The following is a 22,809-nucleotide window of genomic DNA, read 5'->3' as shown; positions in this document are numbered from 1 at the left end:
GGACACACGTGATGTAATTCTCTCAATGACATCACCCAGGATCCCCCGGCCCTTTGTTTACATTAACCAATTGCCAACCAGCTGCCGCCTGTATTCGGCGTCAGGTTTCCACAAATCGCTGTACCTGTACGGTGGTACGCGGGAAGCAAACTTAGGGGCCCACTCACCAGCGGGGGGGACAGTCCATGGGGCTGGCGGCCGCGATTGCAGCCAGGCACCCGCGATTGCTCCCTGTGAAGAGAGAACAGAGGTCTGCTGATGTAAACACAGCAGACCGTTGGTCTCTCAGGAATCAATACAGAGCTCCTGTGATCCTCCAATTTAGGAACTCAGGTCTCTGTATTGATTTCACAAGCCCACCCACCCACAGTTAGAAAACACCCCCTAGGCTCACATTTAACCCTTTGTTCGCCCCTGGATTAACCCCTTCCCTGCCAATGTCATTTTTACAGCAACAGTGCATATTTTTAGCACTGATTACTGTAGTAATGTCACTGGTCCCCCCCACAAATGTCAAAAATGTCAGTTAGGAGTCCGATCTGTCCGCACTCCCGCTAAAAATCGCTGATCGTCGCCATTACTAGTAAAAAAGAAATAAAAATGACATAAATCCTTCCTCTAGTTTTTGCGCAACCCAATCAAAATACGCTTATTGGAATTTTTTTTACCAAAACTATGTAGCAGAATACAAATTGGCCCCAAAATTATGAAAAAAATTGATTTTTAAATTGGCCTAAAATTCTGAAAATGATTTATTTTTAAATTTTTTTGGGGAATAGCAGAAAGGGAAAAATATTGTTTTTTTTTTTTTTTCAGAATTGTCGCTCTTTATTCGTTTGTAGTGAAAAATAAAATAAATAAAGCGAAGAGGTGATCGAATACCACCAAAAGAAAGTTGGACATCAATTTTATTTGGGTACATCATCGCACGGCTGCGCAATTGTCTGCTAAAGTAACACAGTGCAGAATCAGAAAAAATGGCCTAGTCATGAAGGGGGATAATATTCTGGTCCAGAAGTGATTAAGTTGATGGACTGGGAAATGTCATTTGTAGAGAGGGTCCACAGAGAATGCATTATTTTGACAGTCCCTTGTTTGGCTTCAGTGGGTCAGTAGACCCCGTTCATCGACATTGACATGTATCTACAGGAAAATTAAAAAAAGAGTTGCTTTCTCGTTGAGAAGCCAAACCAAATCTTATGATAGTTAAGGCCAACTCCAGCTTAGATTTAGATAGATATTCCCTGTCTGTGACCCTGTTGGGTAGCTTTTGCTCTTATTTCCTATCTTGGGTGTCACCAGGACACAAGTGACGACATTTGGTCAACGACGTCACCCAGGATCCCCCACCCATTTTGTTTACATTCAGCTGCTTGGAATTGTTATTTGCAGCCAGAGTCAACTGAAATAGATCATTTTGACAGTCCCCTGCTTTGCTTTAACAGGTCAGCAGACCTCGTTCATCAACACTGACATGGATCTACAGGAAATTAAAATAGGACTGCTTCCTCATTGACAAGCCAAACCAAATTTTATGATATTTAAGGCCAAATCCAGCTTAGTTCTGGAAAATGTAATTTACAGTGAGAATGCATTATGTAGGCAGTTAGCATGTTTTGTTCCAGCGGGTCAGCAGGCCTCATTCTTAATCATTTACATAGATCTACATTGCTGGATGACATAATGGATGATGGATTTTCACCATGGGGGATTGTCAAATGTGTGGTTTGAATAAGCAGCTAGGGGGTACTATGTATCCCTTACTCCTAAACTTAGTGTGCTGGAGATCTAGGCAGCCCCTTTTTACGACTCCCATATCCACCATGCCAGGGTTGTGGGGAAGAGGCTCTTGTCCTCAAAAGCATGGGGATGAGGTGTTTTGTTAGTGGGTCACCCCTGGCAAGGTATCCTTAACATTTTTTCTGTTTGTTTCAACAGCTTCCAACAAACTTTCGGTATTGGACTAATGCTTTTATTATATTTTGTCTTGCTCTACGAGATGGTACTCATATTGCTTGCATATATTGCTTTGCTGTGGCCATGGCTACTTTACATGATGTCTTAATTTCCTGGAATGTCCGGGGACTAAATGACCCTTCTAAAAGGCAAGCTATATTTACCATACTAAAGAGGTTCTTTCCTTCAGTGATCTGTTTGCAGGAGACACACCTCCACATTGACACGTTGCACTATTTTAAAAGGAGGCAGTATCACATTCATTATCTCTCCACTTATACCTCCTACTCTAGAGGAGTTTTGGTCCTTATTGCTAATGGGGTGGATTTCTCCTGCAGATGGATACTGGGGGATAGTAAGGGTCGGTATCTGTTTCTATGCTGTACGATATTTAGAAGGCCTTATGTGATAGCTAATATCTATATTCCAACTCCTTACACCCCAGAGGTCTTCAAGGACCTCCTTCATTTTGTCTCTTGTAAACCAGATATGCCAAGGTTGCTATTAGGGGATTTTAACAATTATTTGGACCCATCACTAGATAAGCATCATCCCCCAGAGTGCCAGGTAACCTCAGTACCCAGATATGTACAGGAATTTGGGCTTGTGAATTTATGGCGAAAGCGAAACTCTACAGTTAATATTCGTGTTTCTCTAGTACCCATATGGCTCCATCCAGATCCGATTTGGCATTAGGCACGTCTTCTTTTTTACCATATGTTAGCGCTATTCAGTATGAGGCCTGGGAGTCTATCGGAACATTCTCCCTTAGTTTTAAAACTATCTCTCCAATCCTGCCCCACTCATTCCTTTTGAAAAGTAAACCCTTACAGGTTGGCACTGTTTCCCTCATCTGAGGGTATTACAATAGACCTTGCAGTATATGGTACGACTAACAAATCCATAGTGATTCTCCCAATATACTAGGACTGGATGAAAGTGTATCTGAGAGGGCTCCTCATTTCCCAGATCTCGAAAATTAAAAAATGGTCCAGGAAATAGGAAAGCTCATTGGCGGCAGAGATGTTACAGGAAGAATGTCAATATGTCAATAATCCTAACCCAATAACTAAGTCAGCATGGCTGCAAAGCCAACAACAATATGCATCAATAGCTATGCAGAAGGCGGAGAACAAACGGTTCTTTATTCAACAACCATATTTTGAGGAAGGGGAAGGTACAGGACATGTTAGCTACTATTGTGAAGGCCAATCAGTTTATGTGTCAGGAATGAAAAAAGATTTGAATACCATAGTTTTTACTACTCCCGAGATTTCTAAAGTATTTTGTGAGTTCTTTCAAACCCTTTATAGTAGTAAAGTATCCTATGTAGTTGAGGATTTGACCAAGTTCCTTGATACTATTTACTTACTGAAAATATCAGATGAGGATAGGACAGCCTTAGAAAGCCCTTTGACACTGAATGAGTTGAGACTTGCCGCTGCCGATTCCCTAGGGTTGAACTGGCAGCGGCAAGTCTCCAGGGGAAAGCTCCAGGGGTGGATGGTCTCCCGGGAGAAGTGTACAAAACACACTGTTATCTGAACTTTTGCAATTTTTTAACCACGCATTTGTTGCGAGTTCCCTTCCACCTTCTATGACTAAGGCAATTATTATTGTGCTTTTGAAGCTGGGTAAGAACCCTAGTAGTCTGGTTTCCTATAGCCTGATCTCACTACTAACCTCAGATATGAAGCTCCTGGCAAAGGTGTTGGCTTAACGGCTGTCAAAATATATTACTAAATTGATCCACCCAGACCAATCTGGATTTATCCCAAACAGATCCATAGCCATTAATAGCAGGCATCTAGTTCTAAATATACAAGTCCCAACTGCTAATATGGATAATAGAGCCATATTGTCACTTGATGGGGCAAAAGCTTTTAATAGCATAGAATGGGAATTCTTGTGGCATTGTCTCGGCCACTATGGGCTCAGGCTTCATTTCATCCAGTAGATGCAACTACTGTATACTACCCCAAGAGATCGGGTTCAAGTGAATGGATATATATCTGACCTTTTTCCATTGATGTCCCCTGTCACCACTCCTTTTTGCCTTGGCTTTGGAGCCCTTGACAGAGGCCACCCGCACCTCCCCCGCAATTAATGGCTTCCGGAGGACCATGAGTGAAGACAAAATAGCATTATATGCCAATGGCACCCTATTATTCTTGGGGGATACCACATCATTACTGGCAGTGGCTATGTCCTTAATATAAATGACTCCTTTTCGGGCTTTAGCAATTATTGGGACAAGTTGGTATTAATGCCCCTTGACCCCATGATAACAGAGCCTCCGCCACAAGAAAACCAAATTAAGATAGAAACATAATTTAAATACTTGGGGGTAATAGTTTCTCCTCAAGCTCAGGTTAATGTTGATAGGAACTTGGTCCCTCTAGACAACAGATTAAGACAAACAGGTAAAACCTGGAGTAAATTGCCATTAACAGTGGTAGGCAGAGCAAACTTAGTGAAAATGATGTGGATGCCACAACTATTGTACATTATTCACAACTGTCCAGTGTCGTTAATGCAATGTTTTTTTTTAGATCCATTGACTTTTTCTTCCAGGATTTAATCTGGAAATACAGACGCCCATGAATTTGTCTCTCTATATTACAAATTGCATAAGATAGTGGTGGTTTAGCGGTGCTTAGCGCAAGGCTGTATTTCATTGCTTCACAATTACAGCATTGATATGGATGGAGTGAGATAGACAGACAGGATCCAATACAGAATGTTATTTTATCTCAATTCTCAGAAACCCCACCAGTACAGTTAGTGGTATCTTACCATTTTCATGCCAAGCGTAGATTTCCTACAGTTTGCCTGGTACATGGACTGTGGGAGACGGTACAACATATCACACAGCATGAAGGGTTCGCCAAACCCATGCTCATATTATATAATTTATACTTCTCTGAACTGAATAAGTTAACGGGGTTGGATGGAGCAGGTGTTACTCTTCTACATCAGTTGTATGATAAGGATGTCCTTTAGCCTTTCAATACTCTTAAAGAGCGGTATCAGCTTTCCAACTTTAATTTCTTCCAATATCTACAATTACGTCACGCTCTGCAGAGCCAGAGGTCTGTCTCGGGGCTAAAATATAATCCCTCCGTGGTGTTGTCCATGGCTATTTCTACTTCCTGTACAAAAAGGAGATTTATACTCTGCTTTACAGACAGCATTAAGCGCTCAAACACAGATTACATGTTTTACGACATGGCAGGGGGAGTTGGAGTCATTGGATGATGAGGAATGGGCTCAGGCACTGGAGGTACTGCAGAAGGTTTCTCTCTTTCACCCCGCCAGCATCTGACTCAGTTGTTTATTGTGCATAGAGCTCACTACACCCCCCGCAAAAACTTTACACATGGGGAAAGTCTACATCACCACTATGTCCTGTCCCCGCTGTACCTCGGCCAATAGGTCTCTCATTCACATGCTTTGGAGGTGTCCCAAACTTCACTGTTTTTGGAAAAAGGTGTTCGCAACGTTGAATTCCCTATGTTCAACAAGAGTGGCCTTGGATCCTAAATTTGCACTTCTGGGAGTGATCCCAGAAGATTTACTTCCGTAAGAAATGCACATTATGTGGACAAGGTCATTATATTTAGCTCAAACTCATTTTACACAAGTGGATATCACCTGCACCCCCAACACATAAACAGTGGTGTGACCTTCTTATTTACACATTGAAAAGGGAAAGATTAACCTACAAACATAGGGGATGTCCGAACAAATTAAAAAAAAAAATGGTCCTGGTGGGTGGACTCTAGTAACCCTCTCTTTGATGTAGAAGATGTAAACTAAAAGGGGAAGAGTGGTCTATGGATAAGAGCCGCTGAGGGATCAAGTTGTAGGTTGGACTGGGATGGTCGGAGATAAAAGGTCAATAAGAAGGTGGCCAATAACTTAAGTGCAAAACTCCACATTCAGATGTGGGAAAGTGCATATTCATTAAGGAAATTGCATGCAATATGAGTCAACGCGTAGACATCAGAGTCTTAAGGTACTTACAACTATTTACCTTTAAGATAGCATAAAACAGATAGTAATGCAAAACCAAATAAAAATATAATGCAAACTTCAAAAGAAAAAAATGTTCACTTCATATAATACTGTTGAGGAAACAATTCAGCTGCACTCATGAAAATGTACTCAATTTACCTAAAATTGGCAGTGTGGGGATGGGCTCTTTCCACAATCTGCAAATTTGCTCTGTATGATTGCACATTATGGCACCCTTACCTCCAAGTTAGTGGCTTGTCAAGAATGAGCATGGAGGATGATGCAAGTGTACATGGAAAAAGCCAAAGTGTGAGGGTGCAATTCAGATTAAGCGTTTTTCTTTTGCCGAAAATTTTAGCTCGTTGATTCTTTTTTTTTTTTTGCTGCAGAACTTAAGTTCCCATTTAGTATTAATATATTTTTTTTAATAAGAAAATGACCGCAAAATTTGATTTGCTAATTTTTCTTAAAAAAAAAAGTAAAATCTCTAGAAAAGCCTTGCAGTGCTCAATTTAGTCAGTCATGTAGGTATTTATTAACACTGACTGTAAAAAACTTTTTCTTTAGCTTACGTATTGTGCTTTTATATTCTTGCCTTTGCCTTTTACTCTTTTATATGTGTTATTTTTTTGTCTTTTTATTCTTTATCATTCCCTATGATTGTAGTTCTCTAAGCAGCTATTACGATTCAAAAGACTGGTGGGGGAAAATACTTATTTTAAATCTAAGTGCATTGTTAGACAAGCAGCATTTGGTCGTATAGAAGTTTTAAAAGCAAAAATGTATACTTGCATTCTTCAACTTCTGATATAAATAAAAAAAAAAAAAAACAGATTAAAGCAGAATTCCGGGGAAAAAAATATTAGAGCCGTAACAAAATAAGAAAATAGAAAAAAATTGCTTTTGTTGCAATACTCACCCTGAAGTAACTCTTCTCTGCAACCAAACGACAGTCTTCTGTGCTGAGGGATGGCCACTATCATTCAACCCATTTTCTCTGAGCCCAACCTGTCGCTGACACACCCCCTGGAGGGATATAAATTACTAGAGATGCAATGAAATTTTAGCCGCCCAAACATATCGGGCAAAAATGGTGTTATTGGCATTCGGCAGATATGAAAAAAAAGTGCAGATAATGGCACAGATAACGCACATTTTTGCTGTGAATTCGTGATGATGTTGCCAATTGTCCTGCAATTTTACCACAAATTTGCGCAGATTTTGCCCCAATTTTACCGCGAATTTGCGGGGAATTTGCCACAATTTTACTGCTGTGATTTTCATAGGTCATGTGACTCAAAAATGCATCAAAAACGTAACGTTATTAATGCATTCTTGCTGCGGGGAGGTGCGATTTTTGTAAGTTTTTTTTTTTAACTGACCAAAAATGCAGCAACCAAAATTTGTAACACCACAATGGAAGCACAACGGACCACTGTGAAGACATATATAGAATTTAAAGGGATACATTTTTCTTGAACTTTTCTTGCGCAAAAAGGTGCCGATAATGGCCAACCATAAATTCATATTCAGTTAATTGATGATAATAATTAAAAGGTTGAACAATATATAAAAATAATATTTTTTAAAAACTGTCATTTTCAGTTACTTTTTTTGGCCAAGTGCATCCTGCATTTTCAGTTTTGCCACCAAAATTTCCATTCGGTGCACCTCTAATCATTACCCCACTTTGTATGGAGTAAGGATGAGAACGCTGAACCATTAAGTATTAGTCAAAATATAATTTTAATATTAATATTAATCCCTCCTCCAAGCACTACCCCTCCAAAATCCCCCATCCTAGCACAACACCCCCCCCCCATCCTCCCTCCTAACACAAACCCCCCTGTTCCCAAATCCCCACATCTAGCACAAACCCTGCTCAAATCCCCTCTCCCAGTACAATCCCGTCAAATCCTCCCCCAAAATCCCCCCTCCTAGCACAAAATGAGATGTGCTCCCTCCCCACTCCACCCCCACCCACAATTTCTGCTGCCTGTAGAAGAGCAGTGTGGGGAGGAGATAGGGGCAGTCATCCAATCCTTAACTCCTGTGCAATGCAACTCTGCAAGGAGAGAGAGCACAGCTCGCACGGCTCGCTTCTACTCCTCCTCCCTGCAGCTATGTGTAATATTGCCGGAAAAAGAGAAGGCTGTAGTGCCACCCGACATGTCCTTAACAACCGGTGGTGTCACTGGTTAACCACTTAAGCCCCGGAGGATTTGGCTGCTAAAAGACCAGGGGTTTTTTTGCGTTTTTTTACTGCGTGACTTTAACGGACAATTGCGCGGTCGTGCGACGCTGTACCTAAACAAATTTGACGTCCTTTTTTTCCCACAAACAGAGCTTTCTTTTGGTGGTATTTGATCACCTGTGCGATTTTTTGATCATGCGCTATAAACAAAAAAAGAGCGTAAATTTTGCAAAAATAACAATATTTTTCACATTTTTTTATATGAAATTCCCCCAAAAAAAAATGTAAAAATCAAAATTTTTTAACATTTTCGGACAATTTGTTTTATGCTACATATGTTTGGTAAAAAAAATTGCAAAAAGCGTATTTTGATTGGTTTGCGCAAAAGTTATCGCGTTTACTAACAAAGGGAAAGATTTTTGTCATTTTTGGTGTTTTTTTTTTCAACGTGTAATGGCGGCGATCTGCGATTTTTTTTTCGGTACTGCGACATTGCGGCGGACAGATCAGACCCTTGACTGACATTTTTGACACTTTTGGGGGTACCAGTGACATTACTGCAGTAATCAGTGCTATACATATGCACTGTTACTGCATAAATGACACTGGCAACTTTATTGGACAGGGAGGGGTTAAGTGTGTCCTAGGGGCGTGTTTCTAACTGTGCAGGGACATTGCTATTGGTGTAAAAGCAAAGATCCACGGTTCTACATAGTAGAACCGTCTGATCTTCACTTTTACACAGGGAGAACTGACAGGCAGCTTGTTTACATAAGCTGCTCTGTCTTTCTCCCTTCACAGGAGCGATCGCAGTGTGACTGGCGGACATCGAGTCCGCCGGTCACATGCACTGACTTGTCTGTGAACGAGCCGCGGCGGGCGCGCGCCCGCCCGCAATTGGCTCGCAAGTCAGTGACAGGCGAGTGACGTACCGATACGTCACTCTGCCTGGCCGGGGCTGACCGCCGCAGTATAGAGTCGTGCGGCGGTCGGCAACCGGTTAATAGGGCGTGGACGGGTGGCACTAAAGCTTTCTGCTTTTCTGGCAATAGTATACATACAGTAGCTGCAGGAAGGAGGAGGAGGACAGAGCTGTGCAGGCTTTGCTCTCTCTCCACACGCAGAGTCACAGTGCATGGGAGTTAACACACGGGAGTATCACTTAGACAGGGATGGGACCGTGGCACCTCTTACTCCTTGCGTCACCCTAGGGTGCCGCAGCACCCCGGTTGAAAAACCCTGTTTTATAGTGTGTACTTGTCACAATTAAAATAACTAAGTGTAATTTCTGACTCCTGCTTTGTTCCTCTGATATCAGCATGAATCACTTTTGACAAGTTTTCCTGACACCAAGAGAAAAAAGGTGACAAGGAGGGGCCTCCATCTGATCAACAGCCTTGGCTCTGTTCCTGTGTGCTGCGTGAAGGGGGATGTTTCCCTTTCCTCCAATCAGCTTTCAGAGTTCTCCTCACTGAGCTTTGCAAAGTGTAACTTCAGCTCTCTGCCCACTTTTTTTTTCTGAACTCTCAGACATGCTGTATAAATTCAGCACTTTGAAGGATGTAGAAAAAAGAAGTCTGCAGATAAACAGGTACAACCTATGTAGGAGGATTTGTTTAATCTCTGTGTATCTCCTGAGGTCAGTCACTTCACTAAGCATAGGTAAGGGTTTGCAGCCACTTTAGGTCCAGATAAAGAGGGTTTATGCATGGCCTTGGAAATGTGTTGGTAGTCAACATTTGGTAGACTCTTTGATTGTTAAAAATAAAAATTCCAATTGGACATTTTCCTATGGCTTGCTGTTCTCTTCCTTTCTTTTCACACCAGCTAACTTTCTCAGAAACCCAATGGGGCTTCCCCACATTATAACAATAATCAATTGATACAGTTGTAACTACCACTATTCTTAGAGTCCAACACTTCACCCACTCCAATTCTGAAGTCACCCTGCTTTTGACTCACGGTACTACAGCACTGAATGAGGCTCAAATATCATTACGTAAGCACTGGTCAATGGGGGGTAAAGACTGCCCTCCTCTGTCATTCTAGAAGAATACTCATGAAATTACTGCATTGGCCAAAAAATTAATGGAACATAAATATGTATACGTTTATTTACTATTATTAAATGGGACCAAATCCTAGATGCATTGAACACTGAGAAAACAATGAGAGTGCTTTGGGAGCATATTAAATAAAAGTATAATCCAGTGTATTCCAATGGGCAATACACATAGAACAGTGAAGATTAAGGCTACACACCGAAACGCAATAAATATAGAAGAGATATGAATAAGGCTGCATGCCGAAACGCATAAGCCCTGTATTTTATTTGTACCACATCTGGGTTAATAAATGTATTCATTGCGGAAGATCGACCTGCCGACTTTCTTTCATTTACATGTTTTCTCGGGTGTTAGGAGGACACTACAAGCCAGTGCACTAACTGCTCACCACCTCGGGGAATTACTACAAGCGTTTTCTACTATTTTTAAGCATATTAGCATGCAGTTCTGGTCACCAATCCTCAGAACGGATGTGCAGGAACTGGAAAGAGTCCAGAGAAGGGTAACAAAATTAATATGGGGACTGGAGGACTTAAATTACGAGGAATGCCTACAAGCATCTCCCTGGAGAAGAGACGCTTAAGAGGAGATATGATAGCGATATACAAATACCTCAATGGTGATAATCCATAGACTACTATTCAATCTCAGGAAGTGTAAGAAGACATGGGGCAACCCAATGAAATTGAAGAAGTGGTTTAGCCTTAAGCTGAGTAGGGTTTTTTTTCACTATCAAGGCGACAAGGATGTGGAACTCCCTTCAACAATCTCTGGTGTCAGCGGGATGAATTGATAGTTTTAAAATACTTTTGGACTTGGAGCAGCCAAATAAAAACTCACATGTGTTCCATAAGAATGTGCATATCTAGTAGTATCAACGGAGGGGTCGCCCAAGTTCCATGTCAGTAGCCAGCCAACCCTGGTGGTGTCAGATGGTATGACCTGGGTCACTGCTCATCAGGTGTAGAGGAGGACTTCTGTAACCACCGTGGAACACAGAAGTGACGTCACACCCAGGGGACGGTACTGTTGTCCTGGTAACGCATTTCAGAGCGCCAATCAGCTTATCAAATTATAATAGGGCATAGGAAGGTACAGGATACTTATAGGAGGAGTGGGCAGGAGGGCCAGTGTGAAGCCAATCAAGAGGGTACTCTCTTGATACACCATTCCTTCCTGTGGATTTATGGACTTTTGTCGTTTTTTTTAACTTTTATGAATTATAATATGACACAACTGGTTTTATATAAGACTATGGGAGTTTTACACACTAATTTACCAGAGATTGCACCATATATCTTTCTGTTGTTGACACACACACACACACACACACACACACACACACACACACACACACACACACACACCACAGGTTTAACTGAATGGACTGGTGTCTTTTTTCAACCTTACTAACTAAGTAACTGTACAGTACCTACGAGGAGGAGTTTTGCTCTATAAGGCCTCTTGCACACTGTACTGATGTTTGAGCATCTGCTTTTTTGGACGTAATTTCAGGTGTTTGTTTTGCACGTAATTATGCATGTATTTGCGCATTCACGCATTAGCGCACACAATACATTCCTAGGGAAAAGTAATTAATATTTATGCTCATATGTGCGTATTTGTGTGCATTTATATGCCCTAGCACACACATTTGCCTAGAACCCCTCGTCTATGTCTTGAAGGCTTTTAATTGAGTTGATAATACAAGTGTAAAGTGGTCCTCATGTTTACGCATGCTGAGAAAAGGTAAGTAGACAGATAATATTGAAACAATGCGTTCAGGTGTAGCACTCTCCTCAATAGGTGCTAGATTAGGCATTTTTACTTACTGTCTCACTGTAATCATTCCAGCTGCCTGTGATTGTTGTGTTCTGTTCTGTGTTTCACTGGCTGCAGGGTTGACTGCTTCCCCCTGTCTGTTTGTAAGAGTTCTGGAAGAGAACTCACTAGGAGAGTCAGATCAGAACCTGAATAGTTACACAGTTTTTGCCAACCCCAAAGAAAAGGTAGGCTGGGAAGAAGCATAAATACTCTGAGCCCTGGAGCAAAGGGTTTCTTTTCCCAGGGGAGGAGATCCCAGCCTAGAGTAGATCCCAGGCAGCAGTGGCGGCTGGTGCTCCATGGGCCGGGGGGCGGCGGACGGACCGCACCATACCCCCCCCCCCACCGGAACACACCAGGCCGCACACCATACCCCCCCTCAGGTTCACAACAGGACCACAACAGGATTACCCCCCCCCCCCACCCCGACTCACTCACCCTGCCCTGGACATGTGCATCAGCAAACAGCGGCGGTGGCTTCGGCTTCTTCCCCCTCAGTCTTCTGCATCCTCTCCCTCCTCCTCCTCCATGCCCAATGGCATGCCTTCTCCTTTTGTCCAATAGGGAAACAGGTCTCAGCAGGACCTGCTTCCTGATTGGCCAGGGGGAGGATCCATGTGACAATAGGGAATATTCATTTGCTATTGTCACACAACTGGGTGGGCTCGGGGCGTAGTGCTCTGCACCCAGAGCCCACCCTTTTTTTTAGCCATGAAAGTCGTGCTGTGCGCTTCTGCGGGTGTGCGATACCGGTGACACTGGGGTGATGTTATATGACGTCGCCCCAGAACAAGAGGGGATCCCGTCATTTTACTATAAGGCGGGCGGGAAGTAGTTAAGAAAGTCCTGGATTCTTTCCTAAATGTACATAATATAGATGGATACTAACATTTAAAGGTAAAGTTGATCCAGGAAACATCCAAATGCCTCCTGAGGGATCAGGAAGGATTTTTTTCCTCCACTGGAGCAAATTGGATCTTGCTTTATTGTGTTTTTTTTTTTTTTCCTTCCTCTGGATCAACTGTGGGTATAGGATTGTATTTTTTTTTCCTTCTATTAGGAAGCTAGATGGACTTTTTTTTCCTTCTATAAGAGCCGGTTCACACTGAGGCGATCCGACTTCGGGGGGCGACCTGTGAAGTCACGTGCACCGCTGTGCACCGCGACTTCGGCGCGACTTGCAGGGACTTCACATAATGGAAGTCTATGCAAGTCGCTCCGAGGTCGCCCCAAAGTAGTACAGGACCCTTTTTCTATGTCGGGGCAACTTGTGTCGCTCCTATTAGAACGGCTCCTGTACTACTCAATGGACCGCGACATACCGCGACTTGTCAGGCTGACCAAGTCGCCTGACAAGTCGTGCTAGTGTGAATGGGCTCTTAAGCTAGATGGACTTGTGTCTGTTTTTCAACCAGACTAACTATGTACCGTATTTTCCGGTGTATAAGATGACTGGGCTTATAAGACGACCCCCCCTAATTTTCATCTACCAGTAATACTTATACTTAGGTTACCTTGGAGATATTATACTCGGCGTATAAGACGACCCCCCATTTTTGGGCGATTTTTTTGAGGTTCAAAAGTAGTCTTATACACCAGAAAATACAGTAACTATGTAGCTATATAACACTGGACTCCATTAAACTAATAAGTATGTTTTTATTTTATTTTGAGACAGTGATTGGTGTTTGGGATTTTTTTAGGGGGGTGGGGGTACGCAAAGTAAAGTTCCTCTTTAAAATCTAGTGAGAACCTGAACATGAAAGGAGAAGCTTTCCTACATTGATCTGTATCAATAAAGGCGCCTTTTTTCCCTTTAATAACATCCAAGAGCATCACCAGCTCCTTGTTATCACCGCCAATAACTCTGGTACTGCTATTGATTAACTCTCCTGATCCAGTATTGTTATTCCCATAAATGCAGAGATCTTTTGCATGGCAACATTAACTTGTTCTATTGCTGTCCAGCTTTTTTTTTTCTTTATTTTTCATTTTTCATTAATCATAAAGTAATTTTTACCCTACATATAAAAACATTGTAAGTTTCAAGCTTTTAGTAAGATTTATATGTGTCGCTCACTTGCTTTATGATGGATCCACGCACTGGCAGATTGTTTGCCTGCTGAGAATTGCAACATTGCTTCGCGTGCAGAATATCTTTTCATATGTATCAGTTTGGTTAAACAGACTTCCATTATCTACTTATAAAAATGGCATGAGTTGTTTTTGTTTTTTTGTTACATGGTTTTAACATTAAGGATTGCTGCATGCTTAGAAATGCAGAACTTTGTTTAGAATGTACTTTATAAAATACAGGCAAAACATCCAACTTACATACGACTAAAACTTACAAATGGAGGGAGACAACAGGAAGTGAGAGAAAATCTACCATCAAAAAGGGAAATTCACTCCTGTAAAAGAGCTACCATGGGAAAAAGGTGTCTCCACTGAAATCCTTGTTTCCACAACTCAATTTTTTCAAAATTCAATTGTAGCATAGTGAACAGCCTACTTGCCGTTAGTAATTAAACCACACAAATTCAAATTAAGAGTAAACCTACAGAACCCATCTTGTTTATAACCCAGGGACCGCCTGTATGTGCTCTAACAGACCATTTTTAACCACCTCAATACTGGGCACTTAAACCCCCTTCCTTCCCAGACCAATTTTCAGCTTTTAGCGCTGTTGCAATTTGAATGACAATTGCGCGGTCATGCAACACTGTACCTAAACCAAATTTGTGTCATTTTTTCCCCACAAATAGAGCTTTCTTTTGGTGGTATTTGATCACCGTCAGGTTTTTTCTTTTTTGGTGCACAAATAAAAAAAGACTGAAAAGTTTGAAAAAAAAAAAAAGTTTTTTTGTTTTGGTTATAAAATTTTGTAAATAGATATGTTTTTTCCTGCACTGATGAGCACTGATGATGCTGCACTGACAGGCACTGATGAGGAGACACTGATGGGGTGGCACTGATGGGGTGGCACTGATGGGGTGGCACTGATATGCAGCACTGATGGGCACTGATAGGTAGCACTGATATGCAGCACTGATGGGCACTGATATGTGGCACTGATAGATAGCACTGATATGCAGCATTGGTGGGCACTGATAGGCAGCGCTGATGGGCACTGATAGGCAGCACTGATGGGCACTGATTGGCGGCACTGATGGGCACTGATAGGTGGCACTGTTGGGCGGCAATGATCAGCACTGATCGGCACTGATGGGGGGCATTGATCGGCACTGATGGGGGGCACTGATCGGCACTGATGGGCACTGATAGGAAGCACTGGTGGGCAATAATGGGCACTGGTGGGCGGCACTGATAGATGGCAATAACGGCACTGGTGGGCAGCACTGATAGATGGCATTGGTGGGCAACACTGATAGGGAGGGCACTGGGGGGCTCTCTGAGCCCTGCTTGCCATCCCTGGTGGCCATGGTGGGCATCCCTGGTGGTCATGGGTGGGCATCCCTGGTGGCTTAGTGGCACCCCTCCCCCCCCCCCAAGGCTGCACTGGTAATCAATGTTCTGATTACCAGCACAGACCCCCCCTGTGATCAGTGAGTAATTAGAAATACTCACTGATCACCCCAGCAGCAGCACCGATCCTCTTCTCTTCTCCTCACTGACAGGATCTGTCAGGAGGAGAAGAGATCGAAGCCGTTACAACGGCTCTATTTACATTACATGACGGCTGTGATTGGACACAGCCGTCATGTGATCAGGAGGGCCAATCACAGGGCCCTCCTGCCGAATGATGTTGCTCTGTGTCCGAGGGACACAGGCACATCGAGATCGCGCCGCTGCGCGTGCCCGCCGCGGCGCGTGCCCGCCGCGGCGCGATCTCTCTCCTTCTGAAGGACGTTCCGGAACGTCCATTCAGAAGGATGAGACTCTCGCCCGGCCATATATCTACAATGGCCCGCGTGGGAGGTAGTTAAACATATGGTACCCAATGTTGGGTAAAGCTCAGCACAGACATAATATATATATATTTCTTACCATTCCTATAAAGTTTTTTTAATGTATTTTAGCTCCTAAGTTATCTGGTGATTATTTATTCATGATTATACACACATTATTTCCAAAAGTATTGGCACGCCTTTACACATCCCTGACCTCTGCACTCTGTGTGTTACATACCTCTGACCTCTGCACTCTGTGTGTTACATACCTCTGACCTCTGCACTCTGTGTGTTACATACATTTGACCTCTGCACTCTGTGTGTTACATACTTCTGACCTCTGCACTCTGTGTGTTAGACACCCCTGACCTCTGCATTCTGTGTGTTAGACACCTCTGCACTCTGTGTGTTACATACCTCTGACCTCTGCACTCTGTGTGTTACACACCCCTGACCTCTGCACAATGTGTGTTACACACCAATGATCTCTGGACTCTGTGTGTTAGACACCTCTGACCTCTGCACTCTGTGTGTTACACACCCTTGACCTCTGCACTCTGTGGGTTACACATCCCTGGCCTCTGCACTCTGTCTGTTAGACACCTCTGACCTCTGCACTCTGTGTGTTACACACCCTTGACCTCTGCACTCTGTGGGTTACACATCCCTGACCTCTGCACTCTGTGTGTTAGACACCTCTGACCTCTGCACTCTGTGTGTTACACACCCTTGACCTCTGCACTCTGTGGGTTACACACCCCCTGACCTCAGCACTCTGTGTGTTAGACACCTCTGACCTCTGAACTCTGTGTGTTAGACACCTCTGACCTCCGCACTCTGTGTGTTACATACCTCTGACCTCTGCACCATGTGTGTTACACACCCCTAGCCCCTGCACTCTGTGTGTTAGACATCTCTGACCTCTGCACTCTGTGTGTTACACACCCCTAACCACTGCACTATATAAACTATGTTGTACATCACATATTCCTTACTAATGCCAAATTACGTTAGGCCTGGAGATGAGATGTTTTAAAGTGAACTCGTCAGTCATTTCCTCTTTATTATTAGGGTTGGACTTTCTTTAAAGGCATTATAAAGTCTCACCATTTTTCACCTTAATGCATTTAATGCATTAAGGTGAAAAACCTTCTTTATTGCAGCTGCCCCCAGAACCTCCTCTTTTTCTTACCTGAGCCCATCCGGTCCAGCATTGTGCAAGAGCCCAGCGGCTCCAGCTGCTGCCTCTGCCCTCATTGCACAGATTGATAGAAGCGAGAGCTTTTGGCTCCTGCTGCGGTCAATCAAATCCAGGGACACGGGAACAGGGGGTGGGGCCAATTCCTGCTGTCTGTGTCAATGGACGCAGCAGTGGGACTCGGGAGCATGGCCGTATAGGTGCCCCCATGGAAAGAGCCAGGAGCGCCGGTGAGGCACCCTTGAAGGGGAAGTTCGCAAAACCATTACACAGAGCAGGTAAGTATAACATGCTTGTTGTTTTTATAAATAAAAATCAGAACCTTTACAACCCCTTTAACAGCGAAGCTTTACCAGCTGTCCAATGAAGTGCCATTTCCAACCAAGAGATATGGCACTTGGCAGGACATAGCTACTAAGTTAGGAAAAGTTCCACCCCAATAACAAAGTGAAACAAAATCAAAGAGGGGCACAGGGGCATTCTGTATGGTCTATGCCTGAGCAGGGCTTAGATGTTTAAGAGTTTAAAATGGCTAACATGGAAAGTACATAAGGGGTAACCTGATATGCCTAAATGCCCTCTCCAAAGTTTATACTCAAGCTCAATACAAGATGTCAAGGTATCTTCACTAAATGCTTAAACCTTCTCTTCCATGGCTTAGACCTCCAGCTTGGGACGTCAGGAATTTTCATAATACTTGTTTTGTCAATGACCCATTTTTCAATTCTTTTGTTGTTTGTGGACTTTGTGGATTTTGAGTCAATGAAAAAGGGGCCTCTATAATCTTGTAGTCTTGAGGCAACACTTGCTTTCTTTGGTTGCTTAACACACTGGTGAACTAGAAGATAGAGGACTCCGCCTACTTAATAGAAAGTCCTTAAAGTGTTACTAAACCCAGGAGCTTGCAGTCACTATATCTGGTCTCCCACAGCACACAGAACATGGAAATGCAATTATTTTAGTAAATATAAACTGTTAAATACCTTTTCTCATCAGCAAAATATAGCAGTCTTGTTACTTCTATCAGTACCTGGTTAAAGCTTGTAGAAGGAGTTTTCACACTGCACTGGCTGTCTTATCAGGATGCAGGGCCCCTAACCCTCTGTTTTGATAGTGCTGATTGGCCCTGTGCTGATCACATGCACCCTTCCCAAGAAAATAAAAAACTCTCTAGCAATATACACCAAACTGAGCATGTGCAGCCTGGCACCAGTAACTCTATCTTATCCGGACATGTTATGGGGACAATGCAAGAAGAGGAGGATCTGTGCATACAGGTTCCAACAGCCTTTTTACACAATGCAGATGATTAACTACTTAAATTCCATAGTAAATATAACAAGCATGCTTTACTGCATATACAGACTGATTTTACTGTTGTGGGTTTAGTAACTCTTGAAGTATGGAACTTTGCTCCTTTTTATCTCTCTTTTCTGTTCTTCACCTCCCCTTTTTACATTAACCATCTTCTTGGTCCAAGGAACTAAAAATGACAACAAGGGTCCTTACCTTTTGGTCCAGACTGTATGCCAGCACCCAGTCCTCCTGCTTGGGGTGAAACAAGAGACTCTGTATGTAGAAGTTCATTCTGTATTTTTGATAGGTGGCTCCGGCATCCGAGCTGATCCATATACTGCTCTCTACGTCGGGGTCACTCAACAGCATGATCTGAAAGACAATGTAAATAAAGAATGAGAATCAGATAAATGGAATCATGTAGTATATAAGGCTGGAGGACAAAAGGCATTTTAAGTCTCCATTCACACTGGTACGACTTGTCAGGCGACTTGGTCAGCCTAACAAGTCATGCACCATCGCGTCCCATAGTGTAGTACAGGAACGGTTCTAATAGGAGCGACACAAGTCGCTCTGACTTAGAAAAAGGGTCCTGTACTACTTCGGGTCGACCTGGAGCGACTTGCATAGACATTCATTTTATGAAGTCCGTGCAAGTCGTGCCGAAGTCGCGGTGCACGCGACTTCACAGGTCGCCCCCTAAGTCGGATGGCCGTAGTGTGAACCGACGGTAAAGGTTGATATATTCAATTAGGAATCCCTTGCATCATTTCAGATGTGCACAGTTTATTTTTATTAGCTCTGTAGCTGAAGAGATTAAAGATGAAGGAGGCATATGAGGGTTGATTTATTAAAGACAAATAGACTGTGCACTTTTGCAAGTACAGTTGCTCCAGAGATTAGTAAATGAGGGGAAGCTCTGCTGACTTCCATCATCCAATCATGTGCAAACAAAAATAATGTTATCATTTTAAATTTTCTTGCATGTGATTGGGTATTCTTTGCAAAGTAAAGTTTCACCTCATTTACTAAGCTCTGGAGCAACTGTACTTGCAAAAGTGAATTCTGAAGAAATCTCTGTGTGTGTTTTTCTGTGCTCATGTGGGCAAGTGAATCTAAAGGCTCTTTTCCACTGCATGGTATGGCTCAGTTTGGCACTTTCCCACTGCATGGTACCGCATGGTATGTGTTAGAACAGTTTGGTACAGTTTGGTACAGCGGCGCTTTTCCACTACATGGTACAGTACCACCTCGGTTGGGATTCCAAGCAAGCCGTACCTATACCATAGCCCACAATCCTTTGCATGCAGCCTTGATTGTTTGTCACTACTAGCCACTGATTGGTCAGAGAATCGTTGTAATCCCACCCACTTACTACTTTAGTGGAAAAGCAAACTGAGCCGAGTAGAGCCTATACAGTGCTGAAAGGTGCCGACTGGTACCACGCAGGGAAAAGCAAACTGAGCCGAGCTGGGCCAAGCAGTGCCGAGTGGAGCCGAGCCGGTACTTGCAGTGGAAAAGTGCCATAATGGGATCATTATCAATCAGCTGTGCACCTGCAGGACACTAATGAGGAAATCTGCTGGGCCTGCATCCCTTTAGATGTGTTCCTATTTGGAGCATCTCACCAAAAATGGCTTTTTTGATGTAGGGGATGCCAGAAATCTGACTTGTATCCTAGTGCAGCCTTCTGGGAAAATCAGTAAGCCAATCACACAAGCAGGTAATTATGTTTCTGGGGGGGGGGGCGTTCTGTACACATTCTGTGTACAGAACACCTCCAGGCAGCCATATTGAATTGTATTTTACAGAAAATTACAGCAGCTGCAGATTGAAAAGGAAAGGTAATTTGTATTAACATTCAATTACAATATGACTTGTGTCTCAATTGTATACGCTATATTATTTTTTTTTTTTATTTGCTAGTTTTTTTTCCCCCAGGAAAGTGGAGTTACCCTCTAAACACAAATAAACGTGACACTACATTTCCTGGTTTTTAGAAAGCTAAAAGAAACTTCTGGCCTTCTTGTTATCATGGCGCTTTATGATGGATGTAAACCCAATCACAAACATCTTATATAAGCATGAAAATGTTAATGTCATTTCAAAGGTCAAAGTATTTAATATGTCAATTTCATTAAAATAATACTTGGATCGTATTATGATGGTTGTGAAAGCATTTCCTCTTACAGGTTGACAATAATCCCTCTACATCAGCCTTTCTCAACCTTTTCAACACAGAGGAACCCTTGAAATAAATTTCTGGTCTCGGGGAACCCCTGCTAAAAAATTAAAATTCTACAACTCATGACACATTAGTGTGACAGTCAGTGGGAAGAATGTGCCTTACTCTTGTCATCATTGGGAAGAATTACCCCCTTACAGAGAGCTAAGAGGAACAACGGTGTCATTGGAAACTTATCTGAGAGGCAGAAATTGCCCATTGCTCAAGGAACCTCAGGAGGAACCCTAGGGTTCCACAGAACCTTGGTTGAGAAACCCTGCTCTAGATTGTTACTTTGCCACATAGGCTTCTAATGGGGACGACAAGTGGCCATTTCAATGTACGTTATACAAGCATTATCCACTGTTGTCACCATGAGGAAACCGAGCCTGAAAATGCCTCCACTACTGGAGTATTTTATGTACGGATTCATTATTTTATGAGTTGTACATTGGTAGGTGAACCAGGAGAAGTAAGGGTTAACTGACACCTGTGTTAAATGGAATCCCATTGGGTGTGGAGGTTCTGTAGGTGTTATGTCTATGATCCCACCTTGCTATAACTAAGGCCCACTCAGGGCTGAAACGCGTAAGCACTGGACTCCTCCTGTAACTTTTTATCCTGTGATCAATAAACAGGAAAAGCTTACCAGTAAGGAAAAAAAAAAGATATAATTTTCTTCTGCCAGTAATTCCCTACTAAGTAAAGGTAATCCTAGTGGCTACCTTTTTTTTTTTCTTGTTTTGTTTTTTTTAAATTTTCTAGCACCTGATGCAAGGAAATGCACCTTGCTACAAAGTGAAGCTTTTCCACATTTACATTTACTAAGAAAAAAGAGTGCAACTGCACTTGCAAAGCGCACAGTCTATTTGCCTTTAGTAAATCCACCTCATGAGTGAATTCATGGAGTTGATTTACTAAAACCTGAGGGTCCATAATCTGGTGGAGCTCTGCATAGAAACCAATCAACTTCCAGGTTCATTGTCAAACCTTAACCACTTTAGCCCCAGAGGATTTTCCTGCTTAACGTCCAGGCCACTTTTTGCAACTTGGCACTGCGCAACTTTAACTGACAATTGCGCGGTCATGCAACTCCGTACCCAAGCGAAATTTACGTTCTTTTTTTCCCACAAACAGAGCTTTCTTTTGGTTGTATTTGATCACCTCTGCGCTTTTCATTTTTTGCGATATTAATAAAAAAAAGAGTGAAAATTTTGCAAAAAAATTGACATTTTCTACTTTGACAGTTAAAAAGTATCCAATATATTAAATTTTTGCCAAATATTTAGGCCAAAATGTATTTACCTACATGTCTTTGACAAAAAAAATTCTAAATGAGCGTATTTTTAACCACTTTAAGACCAGAAGATTTTTCCCCATTCCTGACCAGGCTATATTTTGTGATTCAGCTCTATTTTAACGGACAATTGCGTGGTCGTGCGACGTTGTACCCAAATTAAGTTTATGTCCTTTTTTCCCCACAAATAGAGCTTTCTTTTGGTGGTATTTGATCACCTCTGCGATTTTTAATTTTTGAAAAAAAGAGCAACAATTTTGAAAAAAAAAAAAAAACAATATTTTTTACATTCTGATATAAAACATTCCCAAAAAAAAAAATTAAAAATCAAAATTTTTTAACATTTTAGGCCAATGTGTTTTCTGCTACATATTTTTGGTAAAAAAAAAATCACAATAAGCGTATTTTGATTGGTTTGTGCAAAAGTTATTGCGCTTACTAACTACGGGAAAGATTTGTCATTTTTATTGTTTATTTTTTTTACTAGTAATGGCGGCGATATGCGATTTTATTTGCGGGACTGCGACATTGCAGCGGACAGATCGGACCCCTGACTGACATTTTTGATACTTTTGGGGGTACCAGTGACATTACTGCAGTAATCAGTGCTATATATATGCACTGTTACTGTAATATTGACACTGGCAGGGAAGGGGTTAACACTGTTGGTGATCAAGGGGTTAAAGTGTATGCCTCATGCTTACTGAGCTGTGTGGGGGGAGGGGATTGTGTGACGGAGACACAGATCGCAGGTTCAGCTATGCTGAATCCTGTAATCTGTCCCTGCCTGTCACAAAGGAAATCCGCCCGCTTTGTTTACACAAGT

At 42.4% G+C, this 22,809-nt stretch overlaps 1 protein-coding gene across 1 annotated transcript in view; it reads right to left on the bottom strand.

Annotated features, from left to right (window-relative positions):
- Positions 1–22,809, bottom strand: part of SORCS3 (sortilin related VPS10 domain containing receptor 3) — a 1,013,788-nt gene that overhangs the window by 593,736 nt on the left and 397,243 nt on the right. The window contains exon 4 of the mRNA XM_082267888.1: positions 18,676–18,834. Coding sequence (XP_082124014.1) covers positions 18,676–18,834 — 159 coding nt within the window. The remainder of the gene's footprint in view (positions 1–18,675; positions 18,835–22,809) is intronic.

This window comes from Pelophylax lessonae, assembly GCF_965119305.1.
Source record: "Pelophylax lessonae genome assembly, chromosome: 9".
Taxonomy (NCBI): Eukaryota; Metazoa; Chordata; class Amphibia; order Anura; family Ranidae; genus Pelophylax; species Pelophylax lessonae.
Note: the sequence above shows the minus strand (reverse complement) of the source record. Positions and strands in the feature narration are given on the sequence as shown.